The sequence below is a fragment of the Rosa rugosa genome, chromosome 5, assembly GCF_958449725.1.
Source record: "Rosa rugosa chromosome 5, drRosRugo1.1, whole genome shotgun sequence".
In the NCBI taxonomy this organism is placed as follows: Eukaryota; Viridiplantae; Streptophyta; class Magnoliopsida; order Rosales; family Rosaceae; genus Rosa; species Rosa rugosa.
Window position 1 is genome coordinate 16,184,527 of NC_084824.1, and position 26,506 is coordinate 16,211,032.

At 38.3% G+C, this 26,506-nt stretch overlaps 7 protein-coding genes, 1 long non-coding RNA gene and 1 pseudogene across 9 annotated transcripts; 4 read left to right on the plus strand and 5 right to left on the minus strand.

Moving 5' to 3' along the window:
• The first annotated feature begins 560 nt into the window (after window positions 1-560).
• On the plus strand, window positions 561-2,889 carry LOC133710932 (uncharacterized). Its single transcript, XR_009846961.1, has 4 exons — window positions 561-807; window positions 2,022-2,168; window positions 2,306-2,339; window positions 2,487-2,889. It is a non-coding gene; the product is annotated as an uncharacterized LOC133710932 (long non-coding RNA).
• A 1,491-nt stretch (window positions 2,890-4,380) lies between these two features.
• LOC133711266 (pentatricopeptide repeat-containing protein At1g62720-like) lies at window positions 4,381-5,006 on the plus strand. The gene is made up of 2 exons (XM_062137417.1): window positions 4,381-4,607; window positions 4,694-5,006. The coding sequence occupies exons 1-2, from the start codon at window positions 4,381-4,383 to the stop codon at window positions 5,004-5,006; spliced, it is 540 nt and encodes a 179-aa protein (XP_061993401.1).
• Window positions 5,007-6,007: 1,001 nt separating this feature from the next.
• On the minus strand, window positions 6,008-9,043 carry LOC133710702 (major strawberry allergen Fra a 1.08-like). Of its 2 annotated transcripts, XM_062136835.1 has the most exons (4): window positions 8,765-9,043; window positions 6,985-7,060; window positions 6,793-6,872; window positions 6,008-6,495 (listed from the first exon to the last, which is right to left on the minus strand). In XM_062136835.1, coding segments are annotated over exons 2-4 (516 nt in total). In that variant the 5' UTR covers window positions 6,987-7,060; window positions 8,765-9,043; the 3' UTR covers window positions 6,008-6,061. The 2 variants fall into 2 exon arrangements, with proteins under 2 accessions (XP_061992819.1, XP_061992820.1); XM_062136836.1 differs by lacking the exons at window positions 6,793-6,872; window positions 6,985-7,060; window positions 8,765-9,043 and having other exon boundaries at window positions 6,008-6,593.
• Window positions 7,704-8,307, plus strand: LOC133711267 (major strawberry allergen Fra a 1.08-like; annotated as a pseudogene).
• A 4,020-nt stretch (window positions 9,044-13,063) lies between the features above and the next one.
• LOC133710271 (major strawberry allergen Fra a 1.08-like) lies at window positions 13,064-13,818 on the minus strand. Its single transcript, XM_062136299.1, has one exon. It carries the CDS (start codon window positions 13,724-13,726, stop codon window positions 13,244-13,246), a length of 483 nt encoding a protein of 160 aa, XP_061992283.1. The 5' UTR covers window positions 13,727-13,818; the 3' UTR covers window positions 13,064-13,243.
• A 5,662-nt stretch (window positions 13,819-19,480) lies between these two features.
• Window positions 19,481-20,257, minus strand: LOC133710226 (major strawberry allergen Fra a 1.08-like). Its single transcript, XM_062136238.1, has one exon. It carries the CDS (start codon window positions 20,181-20,183, stop codon window positions 19,701-19,703), a length of 483 nt encoding a protein of 160 aa, XP_061992222.1. The 5' UTR covers window positions 20,184-20,257; the 3' UTR covers window positions 19,481-19,700.
• A 1,386-nt stretch (window positions 20,258-21,643) lies between these two features.
• Window positions 21,644-22,578, minus strand: LOC133707774 (major strawberry allergen Fra a 1-3-like). Its single transcript, XM_062133262.1, has 2 exons — window positions 22,257-22,578; window positions 21,644-22,147 (listed from the first exon to the last, which is right to left on the minus strand). The coding sequence occupies exons 1-2, from the start codon at window positions 22,438-22,440 to the stop codon at window positions 21,852-21,854; spliced, it is 480 nt and encodes a 159-aa protein (XP_061989246.1). The 5' UTR covers window positions 22,441-22,578; the 3' UTR covers window positions 21,644-21,851.
• Window positions 22,579-23,939: 1,361 nt separating this feature from the next.
• Window positions 23,940-24,802, minus strand: LOC133709402 (major strawberry allergen Fra a 1.05-like). The gene has a single exon (XM_062135136.1). It carries the CDS (start codon window positions 24,573-24,575, stop codon window positions 24,093-24,095), a length of 483 nt encoding a protein of 160 aa, XP_061991120.1. The 5' UTR covers window positions 24,576-24,802; the 3' UTR covers window positions 23,940-24,092.
• Window positions 24,803-25,520: 718 nt separating this feature from the next.
• Window positions 25,521-25,958, plus strand: LOC133709007 (major strawberry allergen Fra a 1.08-like). The gene has a single exon (XM_062134605.1). It carries the CDS (start codon window positions 25,521-25,523, stop codon window positions 25,881-25,883), a length of 363 nt encoding a protein of 120 aa, XP_061990589.1. The 3' UTR covers window positions 25,884-25,958.
• Window positions 25,959-26,506: the final 548 nt, after the last annotated feature.

Here is a 26,506-nt window from a genome sequence, read left to right on the forward strand (position 1 = left end):
TTCAAGATCAGGATCGGTTTTACCTGATTTCGGTCCGTCTCGACCCGTGCCTAGCCCTAATTATATTGAATTTCTAGAAGTACATATACAAATATATGCTAGCTGTGATCTAGCTACGGCCAGTCACATTGTGAAAACCCGACCCATTTGATTCTAATCATTAGTCAGCCTAATACACCTCAGTAATTTTTTTCCTCCGGTTTGATAAACTAAAAGTTACAATGGGAGAGTTTCTAACTTTCAATCTCAAATTGGTCAGTACGTTATTTTTTTTCAGAAAGAGTATGACTCAAGTCTCCAACATAGCAATCCGGTTGCAGCCGAACGAGAAGAGTAGTACTTGACAGAAAAGCTTATAATCACATGTGCAATCAATGATCATGAGCAACTTCTAATTGCGTAAATTCTACATTATAAATATACAATAGTAAAATGGGATTGTCACTGTTCAATGAACAGTGATGAACAGTACCAAAAGTGTTTTTCCGGATTTGCCCCCAAAACAGATAGACATCTATCAAAAAAAAAAAAAAAAAGGAGTCCTCGCTGTATGCGTCTGGAGTCTGGAGTCTGGACATACCCAAGAGGCCAAGACCAAGCATCTATTGCTTCGGGAAGCATCTGTTTACACTTTACACCGACCTCCACTGTTACACCCAAATGCCCAAATCGGTGATCCCAATAGTACCGATTCTTCCGTGTCTTCTACTGACGTATAAGCGAGATTGAGAGAGTTTGGTTCGTTGCTTTTGATCTGTGAATTTGGATTTGCTCTCTCTTTCTGCTCATTATCTCCTCTAATTTCAGGTGAGAGGGTTGGATTCGTTTGTTGGTTGTGTATTCTATGTTTTTTCGATGTGTGATTTTGTGATGGGCTTCTGAATCAGTTTTCGTTGGGTCTTTTATCAAGGCCATGTTCTTCTTTCTGAAATCATATATATATATATCAATAATTGTGTTTGATCTCTTTCACCAAAGCGTCTAAATAGCAACATGTAATGGTGATGTCTGTTGTTAAAATAAGAAATCGAAGAATGAGTAAACATGTCCCGCAGTAAAATGCAATGATTTTGAGTAAACATGTCCCGCAGGTTTATTTAATTGACCTGCAAGAGTTTTATTTATTTTCATAATTTAGCACAGTTTCTAACTTCTATTTAGTATCTACACTCACTTTGCCACTATTGCAATTTCCCATTGAGCTTCCTGTTTTGTATTAACCACTCCTTTAATCAGCATTTAAATGACATATTTTTCACATAAGTTCATCATAATCATATAAGTTTATCAAAAATCACCATCCCATTGTTAAATGAATCAATTTGATTGTCAATTTTGATTTTCCAAATGTCTTTTGAGCTGCAGGCTGCTGCAATTATCTTCTTTGATTTTGTCTATGCTTCCTTTCCTTTCATTTCTTTAGTTTGTCTGCTCATCTTGGTCACCAATGTTTACAAGAAAAGAAAAGATTGTACCAATCTCAATTCCCTAAGTTCTGGCATATCATTTCTTTTATATTCACTTTAGTCCTTTAGATTGTCACAAAACCTCATTGCCGGTAAAATTTTATCTATTTTTCTCCAGTTAAGGCTCAAGCTGTAGTTTTCAAATGTTTAGATGCTTAGATATCACTTCTATTAAATCTGCTGATAGTATTTATTAATTCAAGAGTTCGATTGGAGTTTAAAGTTTTTTGTGATCAGAGTGCTGATCAACATGGTTAAGCCTTACACAAAGGATGATATGTACCATTGTTTTGATTGCCTGTTTCTCACAAGGTTTGATAATTACCTTCAGCATTTATAATAACAATTTGTTCTGTTAGTAATCATGTCATAAAGCTGTGTTGTGTGCTGATGCTTTCTCTAAGAGCAAGTTGGTTAAAAGGTTGGAATGCCATATATGATACAGCAGGATTTTTTGGTTTTTCTATGTGATTCTAATTATGGTTGGAAGGTAATTGAATTTGATCCGAGTATTTGTTGCTGTCTTGCTCTTCCTGATGCTCTTTTTTATATCAGAAAGCTATATCACAAGATCAGGAGTTGCAATTGCTTTTTGTAGAGTTGTCTCTATGAACTGAACCTTTCAACGCAGTGCTCATGTGGAAGCTGAAAGTATTGAGAATGGTATTGGTGTTATGAAGCTAATGGAACGCTACAATGGTGGTAATAATTCTCATTTCATGTCTATATTTTTGTATTCTTCAGTATCATGCAAGTATCGATCTTCATGCTTAATCTTTGTAATAGTTATGTTCCGATTCCTTATACAGTTTCATCTTAAACTGGAATTTTTGATACAGTTGCCATTCGAGATGCGGACTGTTGCCATTCAAGGTGCGGACTGTTGTTTGATTCCTTATAAGTTCTGTAACTATGTATACTACGTTTCATCTTAAACTGGAATTTTTGATACTGTTGCCATTCGAGATGCGGACTGTTGTTTCCGATTCCTTATAAGTTCTTTAACTATGTATACTACAGTTGCCATTCGAGACGCGGACTGTTGTTTGATTCCAGAGTCCCCCTTCTTTCTTAAAGGACGACTTGGACTTTTTGAATACATTGAAAAATGACTTGAAGAAAATGGACATATGGTTATTGTGATCGCTGAGGGAGCAGGACAGGGTCTTCTTTCAGAGAGGTTGCAATCCGTGAACCAGCAAGATGCTTCAGGAAACAAGCTACTTAAAGATGTTGGGTTTCTTGGTCTGCAAGATTTTGATCACCTGAGCATGAACTTTCTACAATTTGTTATTGTATTTATGAAATGATGCAGACGAACTTGCTTAGCCTATTAACTCCCACAAATTGGTATGAGGATGCGCAGTTGCAACGTTATAATTTTTTTTTTTTTTGATCGGGAGCAACGTTATAATTGATATAGCATTTTGTGCATATTATAATTATAATAAAGGTGAATAGTAAAGTTAATAAAGGATACACCAATGAATTACTGATTGAAGATAAAATGAAATATCCAAACCGCCAAAAATATAAAAAATACTAAGTGAAAGCATTTAGGTAGAGATTAGTAATAATATTTGCTACAGAACTTAAAAATGTAAGCATGGCAATCATTAGAGAGATGTAACCTTTATTTTTATTTTACCTTAATATAAACGATGATATTTAGCAACTACATAAATTTTAATTATTCACTATCAAATATAAACGATGATTTAATGTCTCTGCATAAATTTTTAATATCCACTATCAAAAATCATCTAAAAAATAATTAAATTATGCCAGTTATTGTCCCAAAGCATCGCGCGGGCACCGCATCTAGTCCTATTAAAAGCAAGATCGGTGATTTTCTTCGAAGTAATAGTAAAATAGAAAAATATATAGATATATATTCATGTGAACAAAAGTTTCTAGTGGGTAGTTTTCTTTTTGCTTGGGCCTTTGGGCCTCCCTGTAACCCAAAAGAAAAAATGGTATTGACACCAAAATATATAAGAACGAAAGCCGGAGCAAAGTACTGGTGGTCGAGATAAGATAAACAACAAAGCTCTCTTTGGTAGAAGCTCACAGCATAAAACAAAGCTGTCTTTACCGAACCAATTCTCGAGTTCTGAAGATGATGCGCAGAGTGTCTTATTGCTGCAGCAGCAGCACAAGAGGTATGCCTTGTTGCCTTCACGCTTCTACTAGTCTCGTTGTTTCCGTCAGCAATTTCATAGCATTGTTTCATTCTCAATCTTCAAACCCAACCAGATCGAGAGAAACCCAGCTGGGGAATCTCGTGAGAAACCAACCCACCCTAAACAGATCTAGAGAAACCCAGTTGGGGAATCTTGTGAGAAACCGACCCAAAGTGAGTAATACTGAGGATGCCATGAAGCTGTTATATGAAACGCTTCACTCGCGTCCGCTGCCTTGGGTCATCCCTTTCAATCAAATCTTGACTCAAGTTTCCGAATTGAACCACTATTCGTCTGTCATCCCTTTGTATAAACAAATTGTTCTGTGTGGAGTTGTTCCTGATAGCTATACTCTAAACATTATCATCAAATGGGGTTTTTAGCTTATCTGTCTTGGCACAATTCTTCAAATTGGGTCTTCAACCAGATGTCGGCACCTTCAACACTCTAATAAAGGGCTTTGTTCTCCAAAATAAAGTGGCCAAGGCAGCTGGCAACAAATGATGGAGGGAGGTCAGTAGAAGGAAGCTATAAGGTTGTTAGATGAGATGTTGAGTAAAGGTATCTTTTTGAATGTCTTCACCTTTAGTGTCTTGGTTGATACATTTTGTAAGGAAAAGGGATGGTTGTGGAAGCCAAAAGTGTGGTTGAGATGATGATTCAAAGAGATATTGAACCTAATTTTGGTTACATACAATTGGCTTATGGACGGTTACTGTTTGCGAGGAGAAATGGACAAGGCAAGACAAGTTTTTGATCTTATGATTAGCAAGGGCTCCACGGTTAATGTTCAGAGGTGTAGCATATTGATTAACGGATATTGCAAGGGTAAAAAGATCATCAAGGCTTACAAGATTTTCAAGGAAATGTGTCGTATGGAACTTGTTCCTGATACCATTACTTTTAACACTCTTATTGATGGTTTTTGCAAAGCGGGGAGAAATGGTGAATGCAAGAAGTGAAAAAGCTGTTCTCTCAGATGCAAGGCTGTGGCGAACTTCCAAATCTTCAAACTTATGCAGTCTTACTTGATGCCCTATGCAGCAACCAGCAACTTTCTACTGCAACGTTTAGTTCGAATTTGTTGGCTTCCATCTCTTTAAGCAATAGAATTTTGCTTAAAGAGACGGAAGCCAACAAATTCGAACCAAATGTTGTAGTATATACTGTTGTTATTGAAGGTTTGTGTAAAGCTGGAAAATTTGAATCAGCCAGAGATCTCTTCTCCCATTTATCAACAAAAGGAGTTCAGCCTAATGTGACAACATACACTATAATGATTAGTGGACTTTGTAAACCAGAAAAGTTGCTGAGAAATGGGAGGGAGAGGCTGTTCTCCAAATGGTTGCACCTATAACACCATTATCCAAGGGTTGTTATTCAACAATGAGACATTATGGGCAATGGGACTTATTCAAGAAATGGCGGAGTGCAGTTTCTATGCAGATGCATCAACTATGGCACTATGGAATTGATAGTTGGTTTATTGTCTAAGGATATAGTAGATCTGGCTTTGTTGCCGTTATTAAAAGAGTCGTGATAAAATTGATTTGAATGTTCGAAACATGACTTTCTTAGTATGAGAAAGAAATGTGGGACTTCTGCACCTTTGACAACCTTGGATGTACTATATACGTTGTTTATTCATCATTTGAAAACCCAATGTCATTTCCTAGTTCAAAACTTCAGATACCATTTTAGCATTGTCATATCCTTATTGACTAATTCTAGCTAGATTGATAAGCTGCTAGTTATACGGTGCAGAACTCACTACTCAGTATGATTAATATGCAGACTAGAGCTGATCAGAAGAAGCTCATTGATTGTGGAACATTGTGTTGATGGAGATCTTTATCTTGCAGGTAGCAGAGCCTGCCTTACATAGTCATAGAAATTTAGAATAGCAGGATGTATTTTTCATTTCATTGTCATTTGTTTTTTCTTTTGGTCTGAATGATGTAGTTTTAGTATTCTCTGGAAGCTCCCATAGAGCATTGCTCATGCTCTGTAATTTTATTTCCAGGATACTTGGTTAGGATTAACTTGGTACTTTCTCAGCAAGTAAGAAAGTTGGTGAATTGTTGGACAGCAACTGGAAAGTAATTGAGTTGGATGAGTAAATGGTTTTTGAGTTTGTAGAGATATTCATGCTGCGGTGAGGTTCTGATTTCTGAAAGAAACTTGGTAATCCCATCTATCTTGAGTTATATATGGGACGAACGCGCCTGCCTGGTCTCATCTCAAACACACGGAACATTCGATTAGTTTATGGTTATTACTACTTACACAAAACTTTGCTAATAGAATATACTCAAAGTAAATAACGTGTTTCGTACTTTATTTTAGTTGGATATAAGCTTGTTTTACATGCACCACGTTGAATTAACAGAGAAAAGAGGGCAGTTGATTGTTTTAGTTGTAGGCATCAGGATTGGTCAAAAGGTGGCTCTCAATAATCTTGAACAAACCAGCAGCCCTTTCTTTGCCAGCCTTTACATGCTCTTCCTTGATCTCGACGTCACCCTTGGTGTGGTAGTTGCTGGTGCTCTTGATGACGGAGCCTCCATCGGAAGATGCCACCAACTTAGTCTCGTAGGAGATCTTCTCAATTTTGTCTGAGATAGCATCTCCTTCGATCATGCTGTACTTATACACAAAGTTATCTTTGTCAATTCCGTCAATCTGATGCCTCACATAGCTGTATTCACTTCCTTCACCGAGGTTGATCTTCTTGATGGTTCCAACTCCTCCATCACCTTCAAGAATCTCGGCACTCTTAACTGCTTGGGGAGCAATCTTAGGGATGAGGTTGTCGGCATCAAGAACAAAGGCCTTGAACAGCCTAGCTGGGGGGATGACAGAGGTGAACTCGGATTCATAAGTGAAGACACCCATGATGATGATGATTTTAGTGCTTAGAAAGTGATAAAAAAGAAACAATGCAACGTGGAGGAAGCAAAGATACCGAGTTAAAGTATTTGATGGTGGAAAGTATGAGCACTAGATGTGGTATTTATAGGTTCAGGTGAAGGTGTATGCTGTGGACTTGGTGCTGTGAAAAGGAATATAATTTCATTCTACATATAATAACAAGATATATTGGTCAAAGAAAGCTAGAAGTTGATAGAAAAAGTTCAACTTACCTACTGGTTTGATGTCCGGACAACTGTACCGATCCATATGATTCCAGGCAGTGTAGTAACAAACCTCGATAGTTTTCTCCCTGTTACAACTTACAACAGAAGGTAAAAGGAATCAAAGGTTTAACTGGAAAACTACTAGCATTGGAAGAGTCTTAATTTTTTGTTTTCTGAATACAAAAGTGTTATGCTTACATGGACAACAAGTAATTGCTAAACTCAGATCCAGAGCAAGTGCTGTTACAGCTAGCTGCAACCAAAACGGTAGTTTCTGCAGATAACATATTACCACACATTTTAATTAGTAACAAAGGCAAACTAATTAACCAAGTATTAGTCATTAAGGTTCTACAAGGTAGTTCAAATGTTGTACGAAAAGAAGCTTCATTTTTACTTCAAAACTTGAAAGCTTGAGTACATTCAATAATGGCAGTCTGAGGTCAACATTTCCAAAAAGAATTTTGCAGACTGGTTCATCTTTTCTATTTTGTTAAAATATAGGTTTGCAGACTGATAAATCATTTCTATTTACGTTTTATGCTCAAGTAGTACATAAATGTATACTAATCAGGAACAGGACAATATCAATGTCACGAAGCAATCATTTATGCATAGAAAAGTTGATTTCCAATATAGAACGTAATCTGAATGAGGTTCAAGACACAACAGTCAGAATTACTCGACTATTTATTCAATTAACTCTTCGAGCACCTTCTTTGACAATTCAGACAATTGAAAAGCACTGAAATATTCAAACTTGCCTAAACCCTTTTGTCATAAACATGATGATTCACACATCCTAACCAAACTATCAGCCCGGCCCTATATATATTCACTTCCTATACTTCATTTCTTCATCTCAAAACTAGACATTCTAAGATCAGTCTCCTTATCTTCTCAACTTTTAGTTCATAATGGGTGTCTTCACATATGAAACTGAGTTCACCTCTGTAATCCCACCACCAAGATTGTTCAAGGCCTTTGTTCTTGATGCTGACAACCTTATCCCCAATATTGCCCCACAAGCTGTCAAGAGTGCTGAAATCGTTGAAGGGGATGGAGGTGTTGGAACCATCAAGAAGATTAACCTCGGGGAAGGTAACATCATTAGCAATAAGGACCATCTTTCTTTACGAAGAAATGTACAATACTTTTGGGATCAGTAATTCAAAATATAGTATTAAACACCCTCAATTTTTATTTTGCATGCAGGAAGTGAATACAGCTATGTGAAGCACAAGATTGAAAGCCTTGACAAAGACCACTTTGTTTACAGCTATAGTTTGATTGAAGGCGATGCTATTGGAGACAAAATCGAGAAGATCTCTTATGAGATTAAGTTGGTTGCATCTGCTGATGGAGGTTCTATCATAAAGAGCAGCAGCAACTACCATTGCAAAAGTGATCGAGGTTGAGATCAAGGAAGAGCATGTTAAGTCCGGGAAAGAAAGAGCCGCAGGTTTGTTTAAGATCATTGAGAACCACCTTTTGGCCAACCCTGATGCCTACAACAACTAATACTCTTGATGCTAATCACGAGTCTTCTTCGCAACATTAATCAATGATGAAGTTTTTGTTCTTTTTTCATCTTATTTTCCTTGTGTGTCTGGCCAAGCCAGAATTTGGCTTGCACTCGGGTGTCTTGGGTTGATTAGAGATTGAAACTTGTATTTGTTGCCTTCTTAAATAAACATTTATGATTATCAACCTTTTATATTTTGCAAATTTGTATTCAACAATATTCTTGCACAGATGAATCAAAAGGGCTAATTAATTTCTTAATAAGTAGCCATATATATGAGTTGCTAAATGTTCGAAACCGTATGTGAATTCATCATTATCTTAAAATAAGGAGTACGTACGTACTCAATATACTGTAATGCACTAAAAAATGCACACAGACTTAGACTAGCTACCACAGATGGTAAAAAGAGTTGAGAGAAAATTGAAAAGAGAGACCAATAGTAGACCTTACCAGTTAACCGGATGAAGAAAACGCAGAGTTAGAAAAGGAGGGAAAAGGAGGAACCAAAGGAAATCATGGGACTGTGAGAAAACGGTAAGAGATCGATCTAGAACTGGTTCATCGTTACTTTTCTGGCCCATCTTACCGATTCACACATATCCTATAATTTCCTCAAGCTCTTTCTCCTTTCCCTCTTCTCTCATTTCTCGTTTGTTTCTAATAGGAGAGTGGCAGATTTGTGGGTAACCCGATCCTTCTTATGTAAGATGAGGGTGACGGTTTTGTATGTCTGGGGAGGTCTCTGTACGGAAAAGACCCGTCAAACCAAAAGAAATCTTTGTCAGAGATATCCCTGTGAGTGTCAGTTGGCCAGTTGACTGAACTGAGCTGTTTTTACCAGAATGTTTGAACTCTCTCCCCGTTATTATTATTATTATTTTTAAATATTTTTTTCTCACAATCTTTTGGGAATTTAACCAATCAGTTAGTAATTTTTTTTAATAAAAAAAATTAATAAATGATTGATAGTATTACAATATGAATGTAAACAACTAGTCCGTGAGTTGAACTCTATGAATGTAAATAACTAGTCCGTGAGTTAAACTCAGGACTGTGCACTTATGTCATTAAATCAAATGATACTGAATTGGTTACTTGTTAGTTAAAAAAGCAATGATAACGAGATGAGAATATTTTATTTATCTTATAATAAGAAGGATAAGAAGTGTCAATGGTAATGAAGACATATTATCAACTTTTAAGACGATGAAACTTAAAATTATATTATATCAAATGATATGTTACGTAGAACATGATAATATTGTTACAATTTTGTGTGAAATGCTGTCAAACTTATAAGTTATAAGTAACAAGCCTCATTCAAATCTGCTAAAAGATAACAGCTGCAGCCAGAAAGCTACCCCACCACCTTCACTAACGAGTAACAACCATGATAACATTTTCATCTTCATGACTTTCAGCATTGCAAATCACACTTACTATAATTAATGACGTGGATAAGAAGTACTGATGAACAGCTATGTGAATGTGAAAGTATAATAGTAGTTTAGTTTCCTCCAACATTTGAAGTTAAATTTTCAAACAAGAAAAGATTTTTTAATTGGGTGAAACTGAAAGAACATAATTGAGAAAAGTATAATTAAAAATTTAAGAACATATAAAATATGTATGTGGATCTGTTGATGTAGGATATGAGCATACAAAGGAAATGGAAATGAGAAAGTCATGCATGGTAACAAAAACTGTGTGATTATGTAAAATGGAAATTTATACATGACTCAAAACCTTGATGACAAAAAAGAACAAAAAAGAAAAAAGAAAAGCAGAGAGACCTTTTTATGTTAATTGAAGAAACTAATTGAGTGATAAAATTAGAGTATTAGACTATTAGAGAGACGACCCATCGAGGTTAATTGAGCTAATAGCTATAGGTACTTTTTTCTCCCCCGGTATTAAGCTAGCTAGGGCATGAACAAGTAGCTTATCGTGGTTAGCGGCCAGATCGGTGTTCTTTTTGGGGCGGCGGCTTGGTTTGCTAAAACCGACGGTGGTTTTGGCGGTGCTTTTCGTGGCAGCGGATATTCTGATTTTTGGAAGGCCGGTGTTGGCGCTAGGATTACCAAGTCGGCGTTGCAGGGTGTTGAAGCGGAATCCGGCGACGATGCTGATGTCATGACAACAGGGCTGCAGGGTTGCGGCTTTGTTGTAGGGCGTGATCTGTGCAGTGCTGTTACAGGCTCAAGTTTGGATTCTTCTGGTGGATCTGAGCCTTGGGCCTTAGTTTTTGGGTTTGGACCTTACTGCCTTATGATGAGAAGAAGGCTGCTAAGCCTGCTGAGGCTTATGAGAAGAAAAAGACATCCAAGAAGGACAGTTTGGCTGAGGCTGCTAGTGGTACTAGCTCCAACTCGAAAGGGAAGGAGCTGCCTATTTTTTAATTGGATTAAATACTGTTTACTTCCTATACTTGTAGGGTTTCATCGTTTCAGTCCATGACCTTCGAATTTCACCTAAAAAGTCCATCTAAACTCCTAATTTCCTCCAAATTAGTCCCTGCCATCAAGCATCCGTCAAAGACTCTGTTATCTTGCTGACGTGGCGGTCTTTTTCCCATTAAAAAGTCTATTATACCCTCAAAGCCTCAATTGCTTTAAAAAAAAAACAAAAAAAAATCTCTTTCTCTCTCTCTTTTTTCTTCTTCTTCTTCTTCTTCTTCTTTTTACCTCTTCTTTTTCCAGCTCTCTCCTCCTCCTCCGGTCCCAATCCACAGACCTTCAATATCTGCAGGCTCTATTATTGGCCACATTAATTTGGCAACACCCACACACAATCAATCAAACCCTAATTCAATAACAATTGGTTCAGAGCCCCGAGCGACGAAATCGACACATCCGAACTCGAATCGAACCTCACCTGATTTGCCTTCTTGTTGAGAGCTCCGAGCCCTAACACCGCCGCTACCGCCACCACTTTCGCCAACCCCTCAGCCTCTAAAGACCTAATCAATGCTAGTCTTGTTGTCCTTGGACAAGCTCGGATTACTCTGATCCCCCTTCTTCTTCTTTCCACACACCAACTGGAACCCTCGTCTTCCTTCTCCTTGTTGCCACTGCTCCTCTTAAATTCTTCCACCGACACGTCCACCCTCTCTAGGACCTCGTCGTTGACATTAACCAGCCAATCGTAGGCGTCCTCCAAATCCAAATCCTGCGGGAAACTGAGGCTTGCCGACGACCCAATCGATTGGAGCATCGACTGAGATTTCTTTGCCATTTCTTCGATTGGGACTTTGAATTCGTCGAAATTACGGTAGTAATAGAAGTCCTCTCCCAAAGGTATGGCTCACGAGGAGCCTGAGAGGTTGGCTGTGGCTGTCGTTAGGGAAAGATAAATGGGTCAGGTTCGATCTGCCGGATAATTTCGGGAACTCGCCGGTCTCCGTCTCTATCGAATTCGAGGCAGCAAGCAACTTGGATTGTGTGAATAGGGATGAGAATTTGAGAGAGAGAGGCAGAGACTTTTCCAGAGAAGAAGAAGAAGAGATAAAGATGAATAGAGAGAATGAGGGTACCGGGCTCGGTGATCGGATTCGAATTTGAGATGGAGTGAGAGCTGGAATTGTTTTTAGAAGAAGAATATCTGGAGATGGAGATAGAGCTGGGTTAGTTTTTGGAAGAAGAATACGAGATAAACAGGGGGAGAGAGAGCTGGAAGAAGAAGAGTTGAAATGAAAAAAAGAAATAAAAGAGAGAGAAAAAATAAATTAAAAATAAAAAATAAAAGTAAGTAAGGGCATAATAGACATTTCTAGAAATTTAACAGACAATTTTGACGATAGAGACCAATTGGGCGGAAATTGGGAGTTCAGAGATTTTTTAAGTGATTCGAAGGTTAGAGACTGAAACGATGAAACCCTATAAGTATAGGGAGTAAACAGTAATTAACTCTTTTTAATTTTCTTTATAGGGTTATAAGCCTGTATGAGAGTAAATAGACATCTATGAGTCTTCTATGACGTTTCTAGTTTCTTGCTTGTACCACAATTGGGTGATTGGTAAGGGAGGGCTAGTTGAATGATTTCCTTTCCGTAAAGGGCAAGGTTTATATATACATTCTTAGATAGGCTTACTTAAAAGCGAGCGTCCTAGATATTTTAATGATATGCTCTAGCTTAGATGGTTTAGTTCGGATTTTCTGGCCGGATTTTGCGTATGTAAGTTATGGTAGACTCTAGCCTTTTGGCTGTTGATCTAATGAATTCAACTTCTATTTCAAAAAAAAAAAAAAAAGTAGCTTATTGCCTTGTTGTTTGTAGCTTATCACATAACAATGCTAATTTCTATCTTTTCTTGTTGAAAGTATCATGTTAAGAGTGAAACGAACAATAACAAAGTCCATAAAGTCTTCCATTCGATTATATAATTGTTTTTTTATTTTTATTTTATAATAAATAATTAGGCGATATCAACCACTCGATAGCGGTTATTGCGCGAGGCGCTTACCCTCCTCATAAAAGGAGAGGACCTCTATATCCGGAACCCACCGCCCGTCCCTCCATTTATATTATTAAAAAAAAAATACATGGGGAGAGGGGACAAAGACCAAAACCTCTCCCAAAAGAAAAGAATGCAATGACGCAAAGAGATTAAGAAACTCAATTGAAAACTACTAAGGCCTCCCAAAAAGAAAAACCCAAAAGCAACCGATCTTCTCCAGCCAATAATATAGCAGCAAAAGAGTAAAATGATTGTTGTTTTTGCTGCCCGTAACATATGTAGAACATTCAAGGAATATAAAATGATTACTGTTTTATTTCCTGAGGTTGAAATCAAATACAAACATGGAAATCATTAACCAAAACTCGAATCCAAACCCAAAGAAGGCTCTGGTTTGACAAAATGAAGGCCACATAGAAAGGAAGATACTTATTGTTGCCCTCTATGCGGTAGAACTATCAAGACATATGCTTTAGTTGTAGGCATCAGGGTTGGCCAAAAGGTGGCTCTCGATGATCTTGAACAAACCAGCTGCCCTTTCTTTGCCAGCCTTAACATGCTCTTCCTTGATCTCGACATCTCCCTTGGTGTGGTAGTTGCTAGTGCTCTTAATAACGGAGCCTCCATCGGAAGATGCCACCAACTTAGTCTCGTAGGAGATCTTCTCAATTTTGTCTGAGATAGCATCTCCTTCGATCATGCTGTACTTGTACACAAAGTTGTCTTTGTCAATTCCGTCAATCTGGTGCTTCACGTAGCTGTATTCACTTCCTTCACCGAGATTGATCTTCTTGATGGTTCCAACACCGCCATCTCCCTTAACAATCTCAGCGCTTTTCACTGCTTGTGGAGCAATCTTGGGAATGAAGTTGTCAGCATCAAGAACAAAGGCCTTAAACAACCTAGCTGGAGGAATGACAGAGGTGAACTCAGTTTCGTATGTGAAGACACCCATGATTTTAAGAACTTTGGAAATGATCAAAGAGAGAGTGATCAAATGTGGAGAAGGCCGGCTAAGATTTGATATTTGATATGGCAAAATATGAGCCTGGAGTACTGTTATTTATAGATTTAATGGTCTCGGGTATATTGTGTCATGTGGCTGATTGATCTTGACCTAAGGGCAGCCCATATACATTGAAATGCAAGTCAGTGAAGTCAAAGTCATCCTGATTTGAAGTTCTGGAAGTACTCATTCTTTGAATAAAAAGACAATTATTATATACACGTGGTAAGTGCAAATGTGCAATGAGCCAATGAGCATGCATGTTCTAATTCAGCATCGGAGTAAGAGCTGACTACTACTAATTCTTAAGGATTTAATTATAAGAACTTGGGCAGGTCTGCAAGGCTGTTCAAAATAATGCGAAGGATTAATCAAAGAGATCTTGCAAAATGATTCGAAATATGATACTTAATTGTAGGATTAAATTCAGTTTACTTCCCTGAACTTTAGGCCTAAACTTTCAAATGATATCACCCGAGTCCAAAATTTGAATTTGACTCGAAAAATGACGTCAGCTGCTGAATTGGAGCCAACATGGGGGCCCATAAGGAGGGCAAAATGGAAATTTCAAATTTTTCTAATTTTTTTTTAATTTTTTTTTCTCTATATTCTCTCTCTCTCTCTCTCTCTCTCTCTCTCTCTCTCTCTCTCAGACTTTCTCTTTCTCTGTGAAGCGGCCATGGAAGCAAATAGAGCTTCCAAGCGACCTCTGGGCATCCGCACCCGCAGCCAATCCTAGATCCAGCTCCACTGTACCCACACGGGTCGGGTCATCAACAACTTCCTCACTAGCTCCGAGTCTGACCGGAAAAGACCCAAACCCATTGATTCTTCCGACGGCAACGACATCGTCTCCCCGACACCTTCATGTCTGCCGCCCCCTTCACCGACACCTCCGTCTTCCAAGAACCCCTCAAGCAATTCCTCTGTCTTCTCTCATTCTCCTCCTCCTCCTCTCTTTCTCCGCCGCCGCCTCTTCGTCCAAACCAGACGAATCGACCGAAAATGGCAGCGTTTCGGCCCCCGAGGCTAAAATCGATGATTAGAATGCAAAGCTACGACGGACAAGGACTATCTGAGCGGCGAGCGTCTAGAAGAGCTTCGTCGTCAAGCTTCGGATGCTCTTTGCTTATCCTTGGGAGTGGGTCAAGAAAGGAAGTGTCTTGACCATGACATTGCGTGGCGAGGTTTTGATCCATTCTCACATTTTGCTTTTGATTTTATGTATTTACAGTGTTCGGTGTTGAATTTGAAAGAGCTGTGGTTTTTGGTTTTCCAGATAGCTGATCAGTTAGAGTCGATTCTCTAGTGGATTATCGATGCCTCAAATTTGTGAGAATTTTGTGAAAGCAACATATGATCCTCGAATTGCTGGTGTGTATCTTCAAATTGAGAGCTTGAACTGTGGTTGGGGTAGAGTGGAAGGTGTTGTGAATTGTGATTATATGTTTCGAACTTCAATTTGTGTTTGAAGATGTGCATTTGAGCTTATATGGATTGTTACAGGTAAGTTTGTTGTGGCATACGCACCTGCGTGTAGGTGGGTTTGTAATGCTACTAGGCAGGTGATCACTCTGTGACATTTGCTTTTCTTTGTAATATGATATCAATGTTGTGTTTAGATGTGGAAATTGAGTGATACAGTTATGGGAATTGATAAAACTTCTTTGACAATGGTTGGTTTTTGATGGGTTCGGAAGAAGGAGAAGGAGGAGGAGGAGGAGGAGGAAAGGGAATTGGAGGTTCGGAAGAAAACGAAGACATCTTTTTTTTTTTTTTTAAATCATTTTATTGTGAAAATGTCCATTTTGCCCTTCTTGTGGGTTGAAAAAATTGAGAAGTTGGCCCCCATGTCGGCTCCAACTCAGCAGCTGACGTTATTTTTCTAGCCAAATTCAAATTTTGGACTCGGGTGATGTCATTTGAAAGTATAGGGACCATCGTAATTGATTTTCAGAAAGAGGGACCAATCTGATTTTAGGCCTAAAGTTCAGGAGAGTAAACTGAATTTAATCCTTAATTGTATTGCAAAAAGAAAAAAGAAACTTTTAACTGAAAAATCTATTTTACGTTCAAGATTTGGAAAACTCGAGTCCTATTCAATAATGGTATAGCCAAGGGGGCCCGGTCAGCAGTTGTAATTAGTACCTCTTTTTTAACTAATTTTCATTTGATTGTTTTTGTTTTGCCAAACCTTTTCATTTTTTTTTAGTTGAAAACGGTAATCGATTATGCAATTGCCAAACCTTTTCATTTGTTTAGAAGTATCGGAATGAAGTTTCAATTTTATAAATTTGACGGACTTTTCTAGGCTTTTAAATGAGTTGTAGGAACTAGATTGGTCGCAACAAAAATAAACTTGATCACATAAAACATATTCCGACATAAATTGTTCTTTTGGGTTGTTTTATTATACACGTTCTAATCCTCGATATTGGTAGACCATCTTCAGACCCTAATTGATGTAAGAACCACATTAGTTGCATAAATAAAAAGAGAATATAATTTGGAGTTGAGCTAATTTCGCCTAATTTTTTAGGGGAAATGATCATTTACCCAATTTTAGCTTAAAAATTGCCCACTTACCCAAACACTCTAAGAAATTGTCCACTTACCCAAACACTCTCAGAGATTATTTCCCTAATACCCAATTAAATATTTTTAATTCATTTTTATTTATTTTTGGGACAATTTTGCCCTCTCCTTTTTTGTCACGTAGAGAAATAAGTCATTGGAGACCTTGCTTGACTCCGGTGGCGGACTCGAGCGACCGGTGACTGGAATCCGGAATCCGGCTACCGGACTGATGACCGGATTCCGGCGTCTGTATTTATTGCCCCCTAATAATACCCAGTAACCATATTATTGCCCCCCAGTAATCATATTATTGCCCTCCAATACGCATATTATTGCCTCCTAATAATCATATTATTGCCTCCAATAATCATATTATTGCCCTCCAGTGAATTGCATAAACTCCCAAAACCGAAATGAATACACTACAGGCACAATTGATCAATTTATATGCATATTATTGCCCCCCAATACTCATATGATTGTCTCCCAATAATCATATTATTGCCTCCAATAATCTTATTATTGCCCCGCAATAGACATGTATAACTACTCAATAAAACTTTTTTTTTTCATTCTTCTTTCTTCTTTCCTTATAAGCCTTCTGCCAAATTTACCAAAAAAAAAAAAACAGAACGACGTCGTCTGAGCCCTGCCAGCGAAGCCCAGACCCGATTCCGGCGTGGAGAGCTTCCTGGACATCTGACGAACAAAACCGGCGAAGCCCAGAGGGGTTGGGATCGTGGAGTTGGATGACGTCATCCTCTGGTGGTCAGACGGTGGGGACAGAGCGGCGGCGGTGGAGGCCCGACATTGACGGTGGAGTGGTGGGCGCGGTGGCTTGATGGTGGAGGCCCGACAAACTGAACCCAAATTCAAACCTGAACCGGAAATTTTTTATCTGCAGACATGGAGAGAGAGAGAGTCTGAGACGAGTTGAGAGAGAGAGAGAGAGAGAAATCGGTGAGGGGGGAGGAGAGAGAAATCGGTGAGGGGGAGGAGAGAGAAAATAGATTGAAGAGAGAGTCCGAGAGTTGAGATGTAAATTATTAATTAAAATATGGGCAAAACTGTCAATGGATGTTAGATTGGATAAATGGGGTTTAAAAACCCGTAGTGGAGTAAGTGGACAATTTTTAAGCTGAAAATGGGTAAGTGGTCACGGCCCCAATTTTTTACTTATTAAAAAGAATTCGCTAAAAGAAAAATATGCATTGTAGATTTACATACGAAGCTGTGTTGTTACCAAATAATATAATTAAGCAAGTTTCATTCCCAAACATTGGTAATTCCTAAGCCTGTCAGGCTGTCACCATTTAATTCCAAGGACATTTTTGTAATATAAAACCAAACGTAAAACTAAAAATTCTCACCCGCCCCTAAAGTCATGTGAACAGTTTTTTTTTTTGAAAGGAAGACGACAAACTATATTAAGTGAAAACTGAGGAGTACATGGAGCGATGCACAAAACATCGAAAGAACGCAATAAACATAACGAGATGCACAAACGCATCTGTAATGAAGAAAAAACAATAAAACATAATTAGATGCACAATCGCATCAAGAATAAAAGGTAACCAGGTAACCATGTGACTTAATGCCGTAAGGCATTGTTGCACTGCATATGTCACTGAAGCAGTGTAATTAGGAGAGTAACCGTAACTGTAACGGATGATAGGACCACCTAGGAGAGGCGATTCGCTCACCAAGCGATCGAAAGCGACCAAGGGTACCAATACCAGAACCTCGGATTTAGGCAGACGAACTCTTAAGAACCAGAACCAATACCATAACAATATGAGCAGCTGTTTCGGATCCAAAATCCGAATTAGGGAAACACCCGGGTCCCAAATGCGGATCCAAATCCGACCTGAATCCAAAATCAAGTCTGCCAAAGCAAACATGACCAACATCCAGGCCCAATTGAAACAGCCACAAAACCAAGCCCATACGAAAACACTCTGGGCACCCGAGCGGCTGGGCACCCTTCCTGAGCCACTCCTCCACGCCGCCGAGCCGCACAGCCGGGCCGCCGAGACAGACCGCCGCGCCTTCAGGGTAGCATGGCAGCGACTAACCCGAGAACACTGCAACCAGATGGCCTGATCGAGATGCCTCTCGCCGAACGAACCTGAACTCAGTGCCTTTATCCACCAGAGGTCAAATCGCCGCCGCCGGAGATGGTCTGATCGCCGTGACTCCAACCAACGTCGAAACCACACGGCATCAACCCTACTAGCCAGAGAGCATACCGGAAAAAGAGAGCCTGGATCCCAAATGCGATTTGGATCCACAGATCCGCAAAGGATTCTCCTTCTCGAACCTGCCGGAGGACGAGCAATATCACGCCAACCAGAAGGCGACCACAAAGCCCAGATCGAATCAATCTGAGGAGGAGTGAATGACCTCGCTTCAACACGGGTCGAGGACCTCGACTTCTGGAGAAGAGCAGAGAAAAAGGGGGAGACGGCCTGGACCGTGCTCGATAGCTGCGACACCAGGGGAAGTGCCGGAATTTTGCTCCATCGGAGATGGAGGAAGTTGCAGAGGCGCATACCCATGGCGGCGGTCTCTCTAGGGTTTTAACGTAAGATTAATCTCTCTTAGTGGTACAGGCTACTGCTAGCCACATGAATTTTACCATGCTGTCATGTGAACAGTTAACACCAAGCAAACCAAGATGCCTATAGGCTACAGAATCCCTAATTTTTTTTTTTTTATAATTAATTTTTTTTTAAGCCAATATACAGTCCCAGTCAAATTACCCTCAATTTCCGAGGTGAATTTCATTTCCCAGTCAACGAAGGCTTAATTCTTGAGGGGATCGAATTGAGAGGAGCGTTGGTGGTTTGCACTTTGCAGCGATCCATTTTCAAGTTTCCACTTTCCAGGCAAGATATTATACATAGAGTAGTGCAAATTCCTTTCTTTATTGATTCAGATAATCATTGTTATTACTTGATTTGAACAATAACAAAGTCGGTAAACTTTCTTCTCAAGTTGGAAAAAGATCTAAATTGGGGGACATGATAGGTATGCATGTAGTAAATATAATCCCCTACATTTGGAGTTTGGACTAATGTGCATGTAGATATTGTGAGATCGAAAAATAAAGAGCAATGCAAAGACTCAAATGATCTTTTACATTCTTTATTCATAGCATGAACTTCATACTGAAGCCAAATACAAGTAAATTTTTCTTTGATGAGAAGTCCAAATGCAAACAAAAAATGCTTAGGGTTGAGCCGTTGAGAGAAGGAAAAACAGAAATGAAAGCCATACGTCGTTGACTGAACATAGAAAAGATGACACAAGCATGCTCATGGCATGCAGTATCTAGACGATAGTTTTAGTTGTAGGCATCAGGATTGGCCAAAAGGTGGCTCTCAATAATCTTGAATAAACCAGCAGCCCTTTCTTTTCCTGCCTTAACATGCTCTTCCTTGATCTCGACGTCGCCCTTGGTGTGGTAGTTGCTGGTGCTCTTGATGACAGAACCTCCATCAGAAGATGCAACCAACTTAGTCTCATAGGAGATCTTCTCAATTTTGTCTGAGATAGCATCTCCCTCAATCATACTATAACTGTACACAAAGTTTTCCTTGTCAATTCCATCAATCTGATGCTTCACATAGCTATATTCACTTCCTTCCCCGAGGTTGATCTTCTTGATGGTTCCAACTCCTCCATCTCCTTCAAGAATCTCGGCACTTTTAACTGCTTGGGGAGCAATCTTGGGGATGAGGTTGTCGGCATCAAGAACAAAGGCCTTGAACAACCTAGCAGGGGGGATGACAGAGGTGAACTCGGTTTCATAAGTGAACACACCCATGATGATGTTTAAAGAGCTTAGATAGTTAATAATCAAAGAAAGAATGAAATTGGAGAGAATTGATATTGGTGTGAGAGTCTGAGTACCGAAGGGGCTATTTATAGATCAAAGGGAAAGAGTATGTTAGGCAAAGAGTCTGAACTTTAGAATTTTTTTTTAAAGTTTCAAAGGTTGTTGTCCATGTGAAAAGGAATATAAGTTTCTAATGCATTACATTAATGTTTTAGTCAAAGAAAGCCACCCTTTAGAAACTAAATAGCTCAAAAATTTCTCACTGGTGTGCTAACTGAATAGTTTTTTTTCTTCAATGAATAGAGAATTCTAGAGTCCTTTTCACAGGAAGACATTCACCGAAAATCTCACTTGTCTAGAATCTTTGATCTACCAGGAAACACATTATAGTTTACACCCCTGACCTTCAGCACCAGTCAATTTCCCAATTCTTCCAAATTTCTGTTCTTTGATAATTTTTCTACAGCTCTTATATCTTTATCATTGGTGTCTTCACTTGGGAAACAGATTTCACATCTGTTATCCCTCTACCTAGATTATTCAAGGCATTTGGTCTTGATGCTGACAACCTTATTTGCTCCACGAGCTTTTAATTATGCTGAAGTTGTTGAAGATGATGGAGAAACTGAATTGTGAATACAGCGATGTGAAGCATCATACTGAAGGAATTCATGAAGAACACTTGAAGGGTTTGCTATGTCATAAAAGATGGAGAAACTCTATTATGAAGTAATATTAGTGACTTCTGCAGAAGGAGGTTCCATCATGAAGAGACCAGCAACTACCATTTTAAGAGCAAGGTTGAGGTCAAGGAAGAGCATGAGGAAGGCAAAGAAAGAGCCTTGGGTTTGTTCAAGGTTATAAAGAACCACCTTTAGGAGAATGATCTTCTTTTGTCCTGCTTTTTCTTCTGCCATTGGCACTTTAACTGTCTATCAAGCCAGTGCAGTTTCCAGCTTGCACTTTTGGGCTATGTTTCAAAGATTATGTTTTACTTTATTTTAATCTCAATATATACAACAAAGATCATTTGATAGGTTTCCAAGTTTATAAACTAATGTTTTCACTTTTTAGTTATTTCCTGATTTCATGAATTCATCAGTCATCTAAATTTCAGCACTTTTGACAGCTTGTGGAGCAATCTTTGGGATGAAGTGGTCTGCATTAAGGCCTTGAACACATAGCTGGTAAGCTTCTCTATCATATATATGAAACTATGAAAGTTAATTGCATGCATATATGATTAAGCAACAGGGAAAAATCTTTAGATCAGTTTAGGACTGATCTGAAATTGCTCATATACATTGAAGTTTTTTTACTCCAAGTATTAAGCATTTTAATCTATGGTGTGTTTATGGTCATTTGAAAGTGTTTTTGACAACTCTACAAGTAATGCCAAAACAGTCCTTAATGCCTTCTAGAGAATACACCAAATAACATCAATAAAATTGGTCTTAACAAATGATGTCTCTTTTGTTTATTGAAAGTGAAATCAAATACAAGATTGTTGCAAGTTCAGTCATAACCCCAATGTGCAAGCCAGAGACAGCTTGGGGATGGTAGAAAAGAAAATGGGAACTTAAAGACACACCAATAAACAGAGAAAACAGAGTGACACAATACTAATTGTTGCCTCAATCATAGAGATCAACAGTTTTAGTTGTATTCCTCAGGATGGGCCACAAGGTGGTTTTCAATGAGCTTGAACAGACCAGCGGCTCTTTCTTTTCCAGCCTTGACATGCTCCTCCTTGATCTCGACCTCACCCTTGGTGTGGTAGTGACTGGTGCTCTTGATGATGGAACCTCCCTCAGATGCCACCAACTTAATCTCATAGGAGATTTTCTCAATCTTGTCTCCGATAGCGTCTCCTTCGATTATGCTGTAGTTGTACACAAAGTTGTCTTTGTCAATTCCGTCAATCTTGTGCTTGACATAGCTATACTCACTTCCTGCATATAATGAAAATCATAAATTAGGATGGATGGTGAGGCAAATTAAGAGTATGATCAAAAGCATAAGGGTGCAGTAGAATAAACCTTAATGACAAAATTAACTAACCTTCACCAAGGTGGATCTTCTTGATGGTTCCAACACCTCCATCTCCCTCAACAATTTCGGCACTCTTCACAGCTTGTGGGGCAATCTTGGGGATGAGGTTGTCGGCATCAAGGACAAAGGCCTTGAACAACTTAGGTGGTGGGATGACAGAGTTAAACTCAGATTCGTATGTGAAGACACCCATGATGACTTGATGATTTTGATTAAGAGCTTAAAAAATGATCAAGGAAAGAGCAGCTAAAATGTAAGGGATTGAAGCTAAGAGAGAATTGGTATTGGTGTGAGGAAGTATATGGGATGGAAGTGGTATTTATAGGTAAGGCTGAATGGTGTGCTGTGTAAGATGGCTCTATACATAATGGAGTTTGGGCAATTTATTAATTTTCTATGGATGTTGTCCATGTGAAGAAGAGAATAATCTTTGATTCACATTATTCATTTTAGTCGAAGAACTCCCAAAGCCGTGTCTAAAAATCCAATTACAGACAAACAACTGGTTCCAACCAACTGGTGTGCTGCCTGTATAATATCCTAATTTGTACTAGATGGTTCTAAATTATATACATGTCTGCAGGCTACATATATAGTCTTCTCTTAATGCTTTAGTATAATATTGTTGGAGTTTATGATGATTGGATGTGGCATTTATCTATTCTGAGTCTCTTTTAATATCTGCTAGAAGAAATATTAGAAATATTGCATCCTTATTAACTTTTATCACGAGATAAACTTTCCTTTACTGCTTAGACTGTATAAGAAATTCACAAGCTGTTTCTGCATATTGCTGCTCACGTTCTGATAATGACCAGGTTTTTGTTAGTAGTTATAGGAATCTACATAAATAGCTGGTTTTTCATATAAATATTCTTTTCCTAATTAAATATTTTGAGTTTGAAGACTTTGTTAGATGCTTTGAATAAGCAATACCAAATGGCAATCAATTATTTAGTGAAATACAATTTAATCCACTGTAATATAATCGAAAATGCAGATAACAGTTTTAGGTTTAATTCGAATCAAATCCAGAAGCATCTAATTTTGTCGGTAAAGATAATTTTAGACTGAAAAACTGTAAAACGATGTATAACATAAGCAGTGGTTCCTTTTTTTTCAATGCCAGAGTCAAACTCTGAGGTTATGTAATGATCTACCAGTATAGTTACAAGTCTATGTATGTAATTCTAGTATGGCATTGAAAATTGATGTGCTATAAGCTAGTTACAAAAACTTCGTTGTGACACAATTGATATTGTCTGAGAATTTCATCACCAATAGTTAATGTTCTGCATGAGAGAAGATAGTTGCAGAACTTCATTCCAGTTCCTTCTTTCATTCCATTAATTTTCAGAGTTTTTTATTAGAAGTTACTTTCTGAACCTCATCTAATTCATTGCTGAAGATCTTTGTTATCTCTGACCAGAATATTTCTTGAACAATTGTAGTCTGAAATTAAGGTCAGTATCACAAACACAGAAAAAATCGACACTAGACCATGCTATAAATATAGCCATCCATGAAGAACTGTAACTCAGGTGTAGAAGTGGTAGATCCTATGTTCAAATCCTAATATATTTAACAATCTGTGGCTTCAAACAATTTGCTTAGTCACAAGGGATTTCAAAGATATGTTATGTTTCTTGTAGATGCATCATTTAAATCAGAATGCACAAAAAATTTGCAAGCTAACAACAATATATTACCAGATGATTCTCATTATTTTATAGAAAATAATACATTCACTTTCCATAATATTCCAACTGGAACAAGATGCTGATGAAAAGAAACTGGAAGACCTTGAAAATTGAAAACTGGACAACAAACTGATAACAGTTAAGTTTAGCAGTATTCATTAGGATTGGCCAAGAGGTAGCCTTCAACAAGCTTGAAAAGGTGGGATGCCTTCTCTTTTCCAGCCTTAACATGCTCTTCCTTGATCTCCACATCACCTTTGGTGTAGTAGTTACTGGTGCTCTTGATGACGGATCCTCCATCGGAAGATGCCACCAACTTGGTCTCATATGAGATCTTCTCAATCTTGTCTGAGATAGCATCCCCTTCAATTAAACTGTAGTTGTACACAAAGTTATCACTGTCAATCGCATCGATCTTGTGTGTCACAGAGCTGTACTGGCTGCCTTCACCGAAGGTGATCTTCTTGATGGTTCCAACACCACCATCTCCTTCAATGATTTCAGCACCCTTGACTGCTTGTGGAGCAAGCTTGGGGATGAGATTGTCGGCATCAAGGATAAAAGCCTTGAACAATCTAGCTGGTGGAATGACGGAGATGAACTCGGTTTCATAAGTGAAGACACCCATGATCAGTTTATGAGTTGGGAAATGATACAAGAGAAGAAGAGTAAGAAGAGAATTGGTGTTTGAGTTGTGAGAGAAGAGGATGGTATGGTCACGACTTATAGATTACTGATCATTGAAGGTTTACGAATAGCTTAATGTGAACTAATAAGTGTCTCTGAAGATGCAAGCTGTACCATTCTCTCGGATATGATCAAAATGGTCAAAAAAAGCACCCTAATCCCAACAGCTTACAGTACCTGTTTGGCTTTGGACGGTGGGTACTAGACTACCAAAACTTAAAACTATGGTAGAAGACAATTAAAAGAATTAATGGGGTCGTGTTCTAGGTGACCTTTTTTCAATATAGCTTTGAATTTTCAATAGCTTCCTTCACATTCAAAATTAATTGGCTATTTCATTTTATTTTCTCTGCTCCAAGACTTTGCTTATTGTCATGATGCTCATTACTTTTTTCCTTATATTTGCAAATATCTATTACTTTACAGTCAATAATACTTCACATGCTCCTAATTTAGTATTGGGTTTAAATTGCTTTAGTTTCTCCCTCCCCTGTTTTCTTCAAAACAGAGACCTCTGTATTTGGCAGACTTTGCTATGTATTCAATTCTATTATGTAGAAAAATACATAGTTCAAGTCTAACAGTTAAACTGTGCTCATTTTTCCACGTTAGGATGAAAAATTGGGTTTTCACACCTTATAATCAACCACCTTTTGGGGTGGCATCTTAGACCTGAACAATTATTGATTTTTCATTAAAAGTCTGTGTTTATATGGGAACTATTAATTCTTTGAAATATTCCCTTTCCTCAGCTCAAACTTTGATCTAGAGAGTGAGCTTCCAGGGCTTACACTTTCTCACACCAACATCAAATCTTCTCTTAGCTTTCTCCACATTTCAATCTTTCTTTGATCATTTTCTCATTTTCAGCTCTTAAATCATCATCATGGGCGTGTTCACTTACGAATCCGAGTTCGCCTCTGTCATTGCACCACCAAGACTGTTCAAGGCCTTTGTTCTTGATGCTGACAACCTCATCCCCAAGATTGCTCCACAGGCTGTGAAGAGTGCTGAAATTGTTGAAGGAGATGGAGGTGTTGGAACCATCAAGAAGATTCATCTTGGTGAAGGAAGCGAATACAGCTACGTGAAGCATCAGATTAATGGACTGGACAAAGACAACTTTGTTTACAAGTACAGCATCATTGAAGGTGATGCTATTGGAGACAAAGTTGAGAAAATCTCGGACGAGATTAAACTGGTGGCATCTCCAAGTGGAGGTTCTATCATCAAGAGCAAAGGGATTTAATACTTCGATCAAAACAAAATTTAATACTTTATAACTATTTAAGGCATGCAAGAAAAGTAAGTCGTAAAAAATTAGTAAAATAATTCATTTACGGCACACATATTGTGCACGCCGTTAATAGATAACTAAATTTGCGGCACACATAAGATATACGCCATGAATGACCCTAATAAAGACATTGTAACGGCACACATGAGATGTGCGCCGTAAAAGACCAATTTTGCTGTAGTGATGGTGGAAAACTTGTGGTAATCCTCCTGAACGTACAGCCAGAGACAGTATAACCACTATATTATTTCTTGTCGATCATGACATGCCCTAGTTGATCTCTGGCTTGTTGAGCTTTCCAGTTTTCTGTCCACCTTGACAAGCGTCTCAAGTTCAACTCTCTTTTCGAAAGAAAGTTGTTTCAAGTAACTTTCACGAAGTTGAACTCTTTCTCTTTCTCAATTTGAGACTTTGCGAAATTTAAACTCTTTTATGTGAAATACTTCATGAAATTTTGAATTCCATAAATACAGCTCCAATTTTGAATAACACTTTTCAATCCGAAAAACTGTTGTTAGCAGCAATTTCTTTTAGTTACTTTCTTGAGTTTCTTCTCTTTCAACAGGAATATTAGT

What these genes read in the sequence shown, in the direction of transcription:
- LOC133711266 (XM_062137417.1), top strand. Translation starts at nt 4,381, where the DNA reads ATGGACAAGGCAAGACAAGTTTTTGATCTTATGATTAGCAAGGGCTCC. An exon ending in AGAAATGGTGAATGCAAGAA is followed by an intron (nt 4,608 to 4,693) that starts GTGAAAAAGCTG and finishes TGCCCTATGCAG; the next exon opens with CAACCAGCAACTTTCTACTG.
- LOC133710702 (XM_062136835.1), bottom strand. An exon ending in TCCGGACATCAAACCAGTAG is followed by an intron (nt 6,496 to 6,792) that starts GTAAGTTGAACT and finishes TCATCCCCCCAG; the next exon opens with CTAGGCTGTTCAAGGCCTTT.
- LOC133710271 (XM_062136299.1), bottom strand. Translation starts at nt 13,726, where the DNA reads ATGGGTGTCTTCACATACGAAACTGAGTTCACCTCTGTCATTCCTCCA.
- LOC133710226 (XM_062136238.1), bottom strand. Translation starts at nt 20,183, where the DNA reads ATGGGTGTGTTCACTTATGAAACCGAGTTCACCTCTGTCATCCCCCCT.
- LOC133707774 (XM_062133262.1), bottom strand. Translation starts at nt 22,440, where the DNA reads ATGGGTGTCTTCACATACGAATCTGAGTTTAACTCTGTCATCCCACCA. An exon ending in GAAGATCCACCTTGGTGAAG is followed by an intron (nt 22,148 to 22,256) that starts GTTAGTTAATTT and finishes CATTATATGCAG; the next exon opens with GAAGTGAGTATAGCTATGTC.
- LOC133709402 (XM_062135136.1), bottom strand. Translation starts at nt 24,575, where the DNA reads ATGGGTGTCTTCACTTATGAAACCGAGTTCATCTCCGTCATTCCACCA.
- LOC133709007 (XM_062134605.1), top strand. Translation starts at nt 25,521, where the DNA reads ATGGGCGTGTTCACTTACGAATCCGAGTTCGCCTCTGTCATTGCACCA.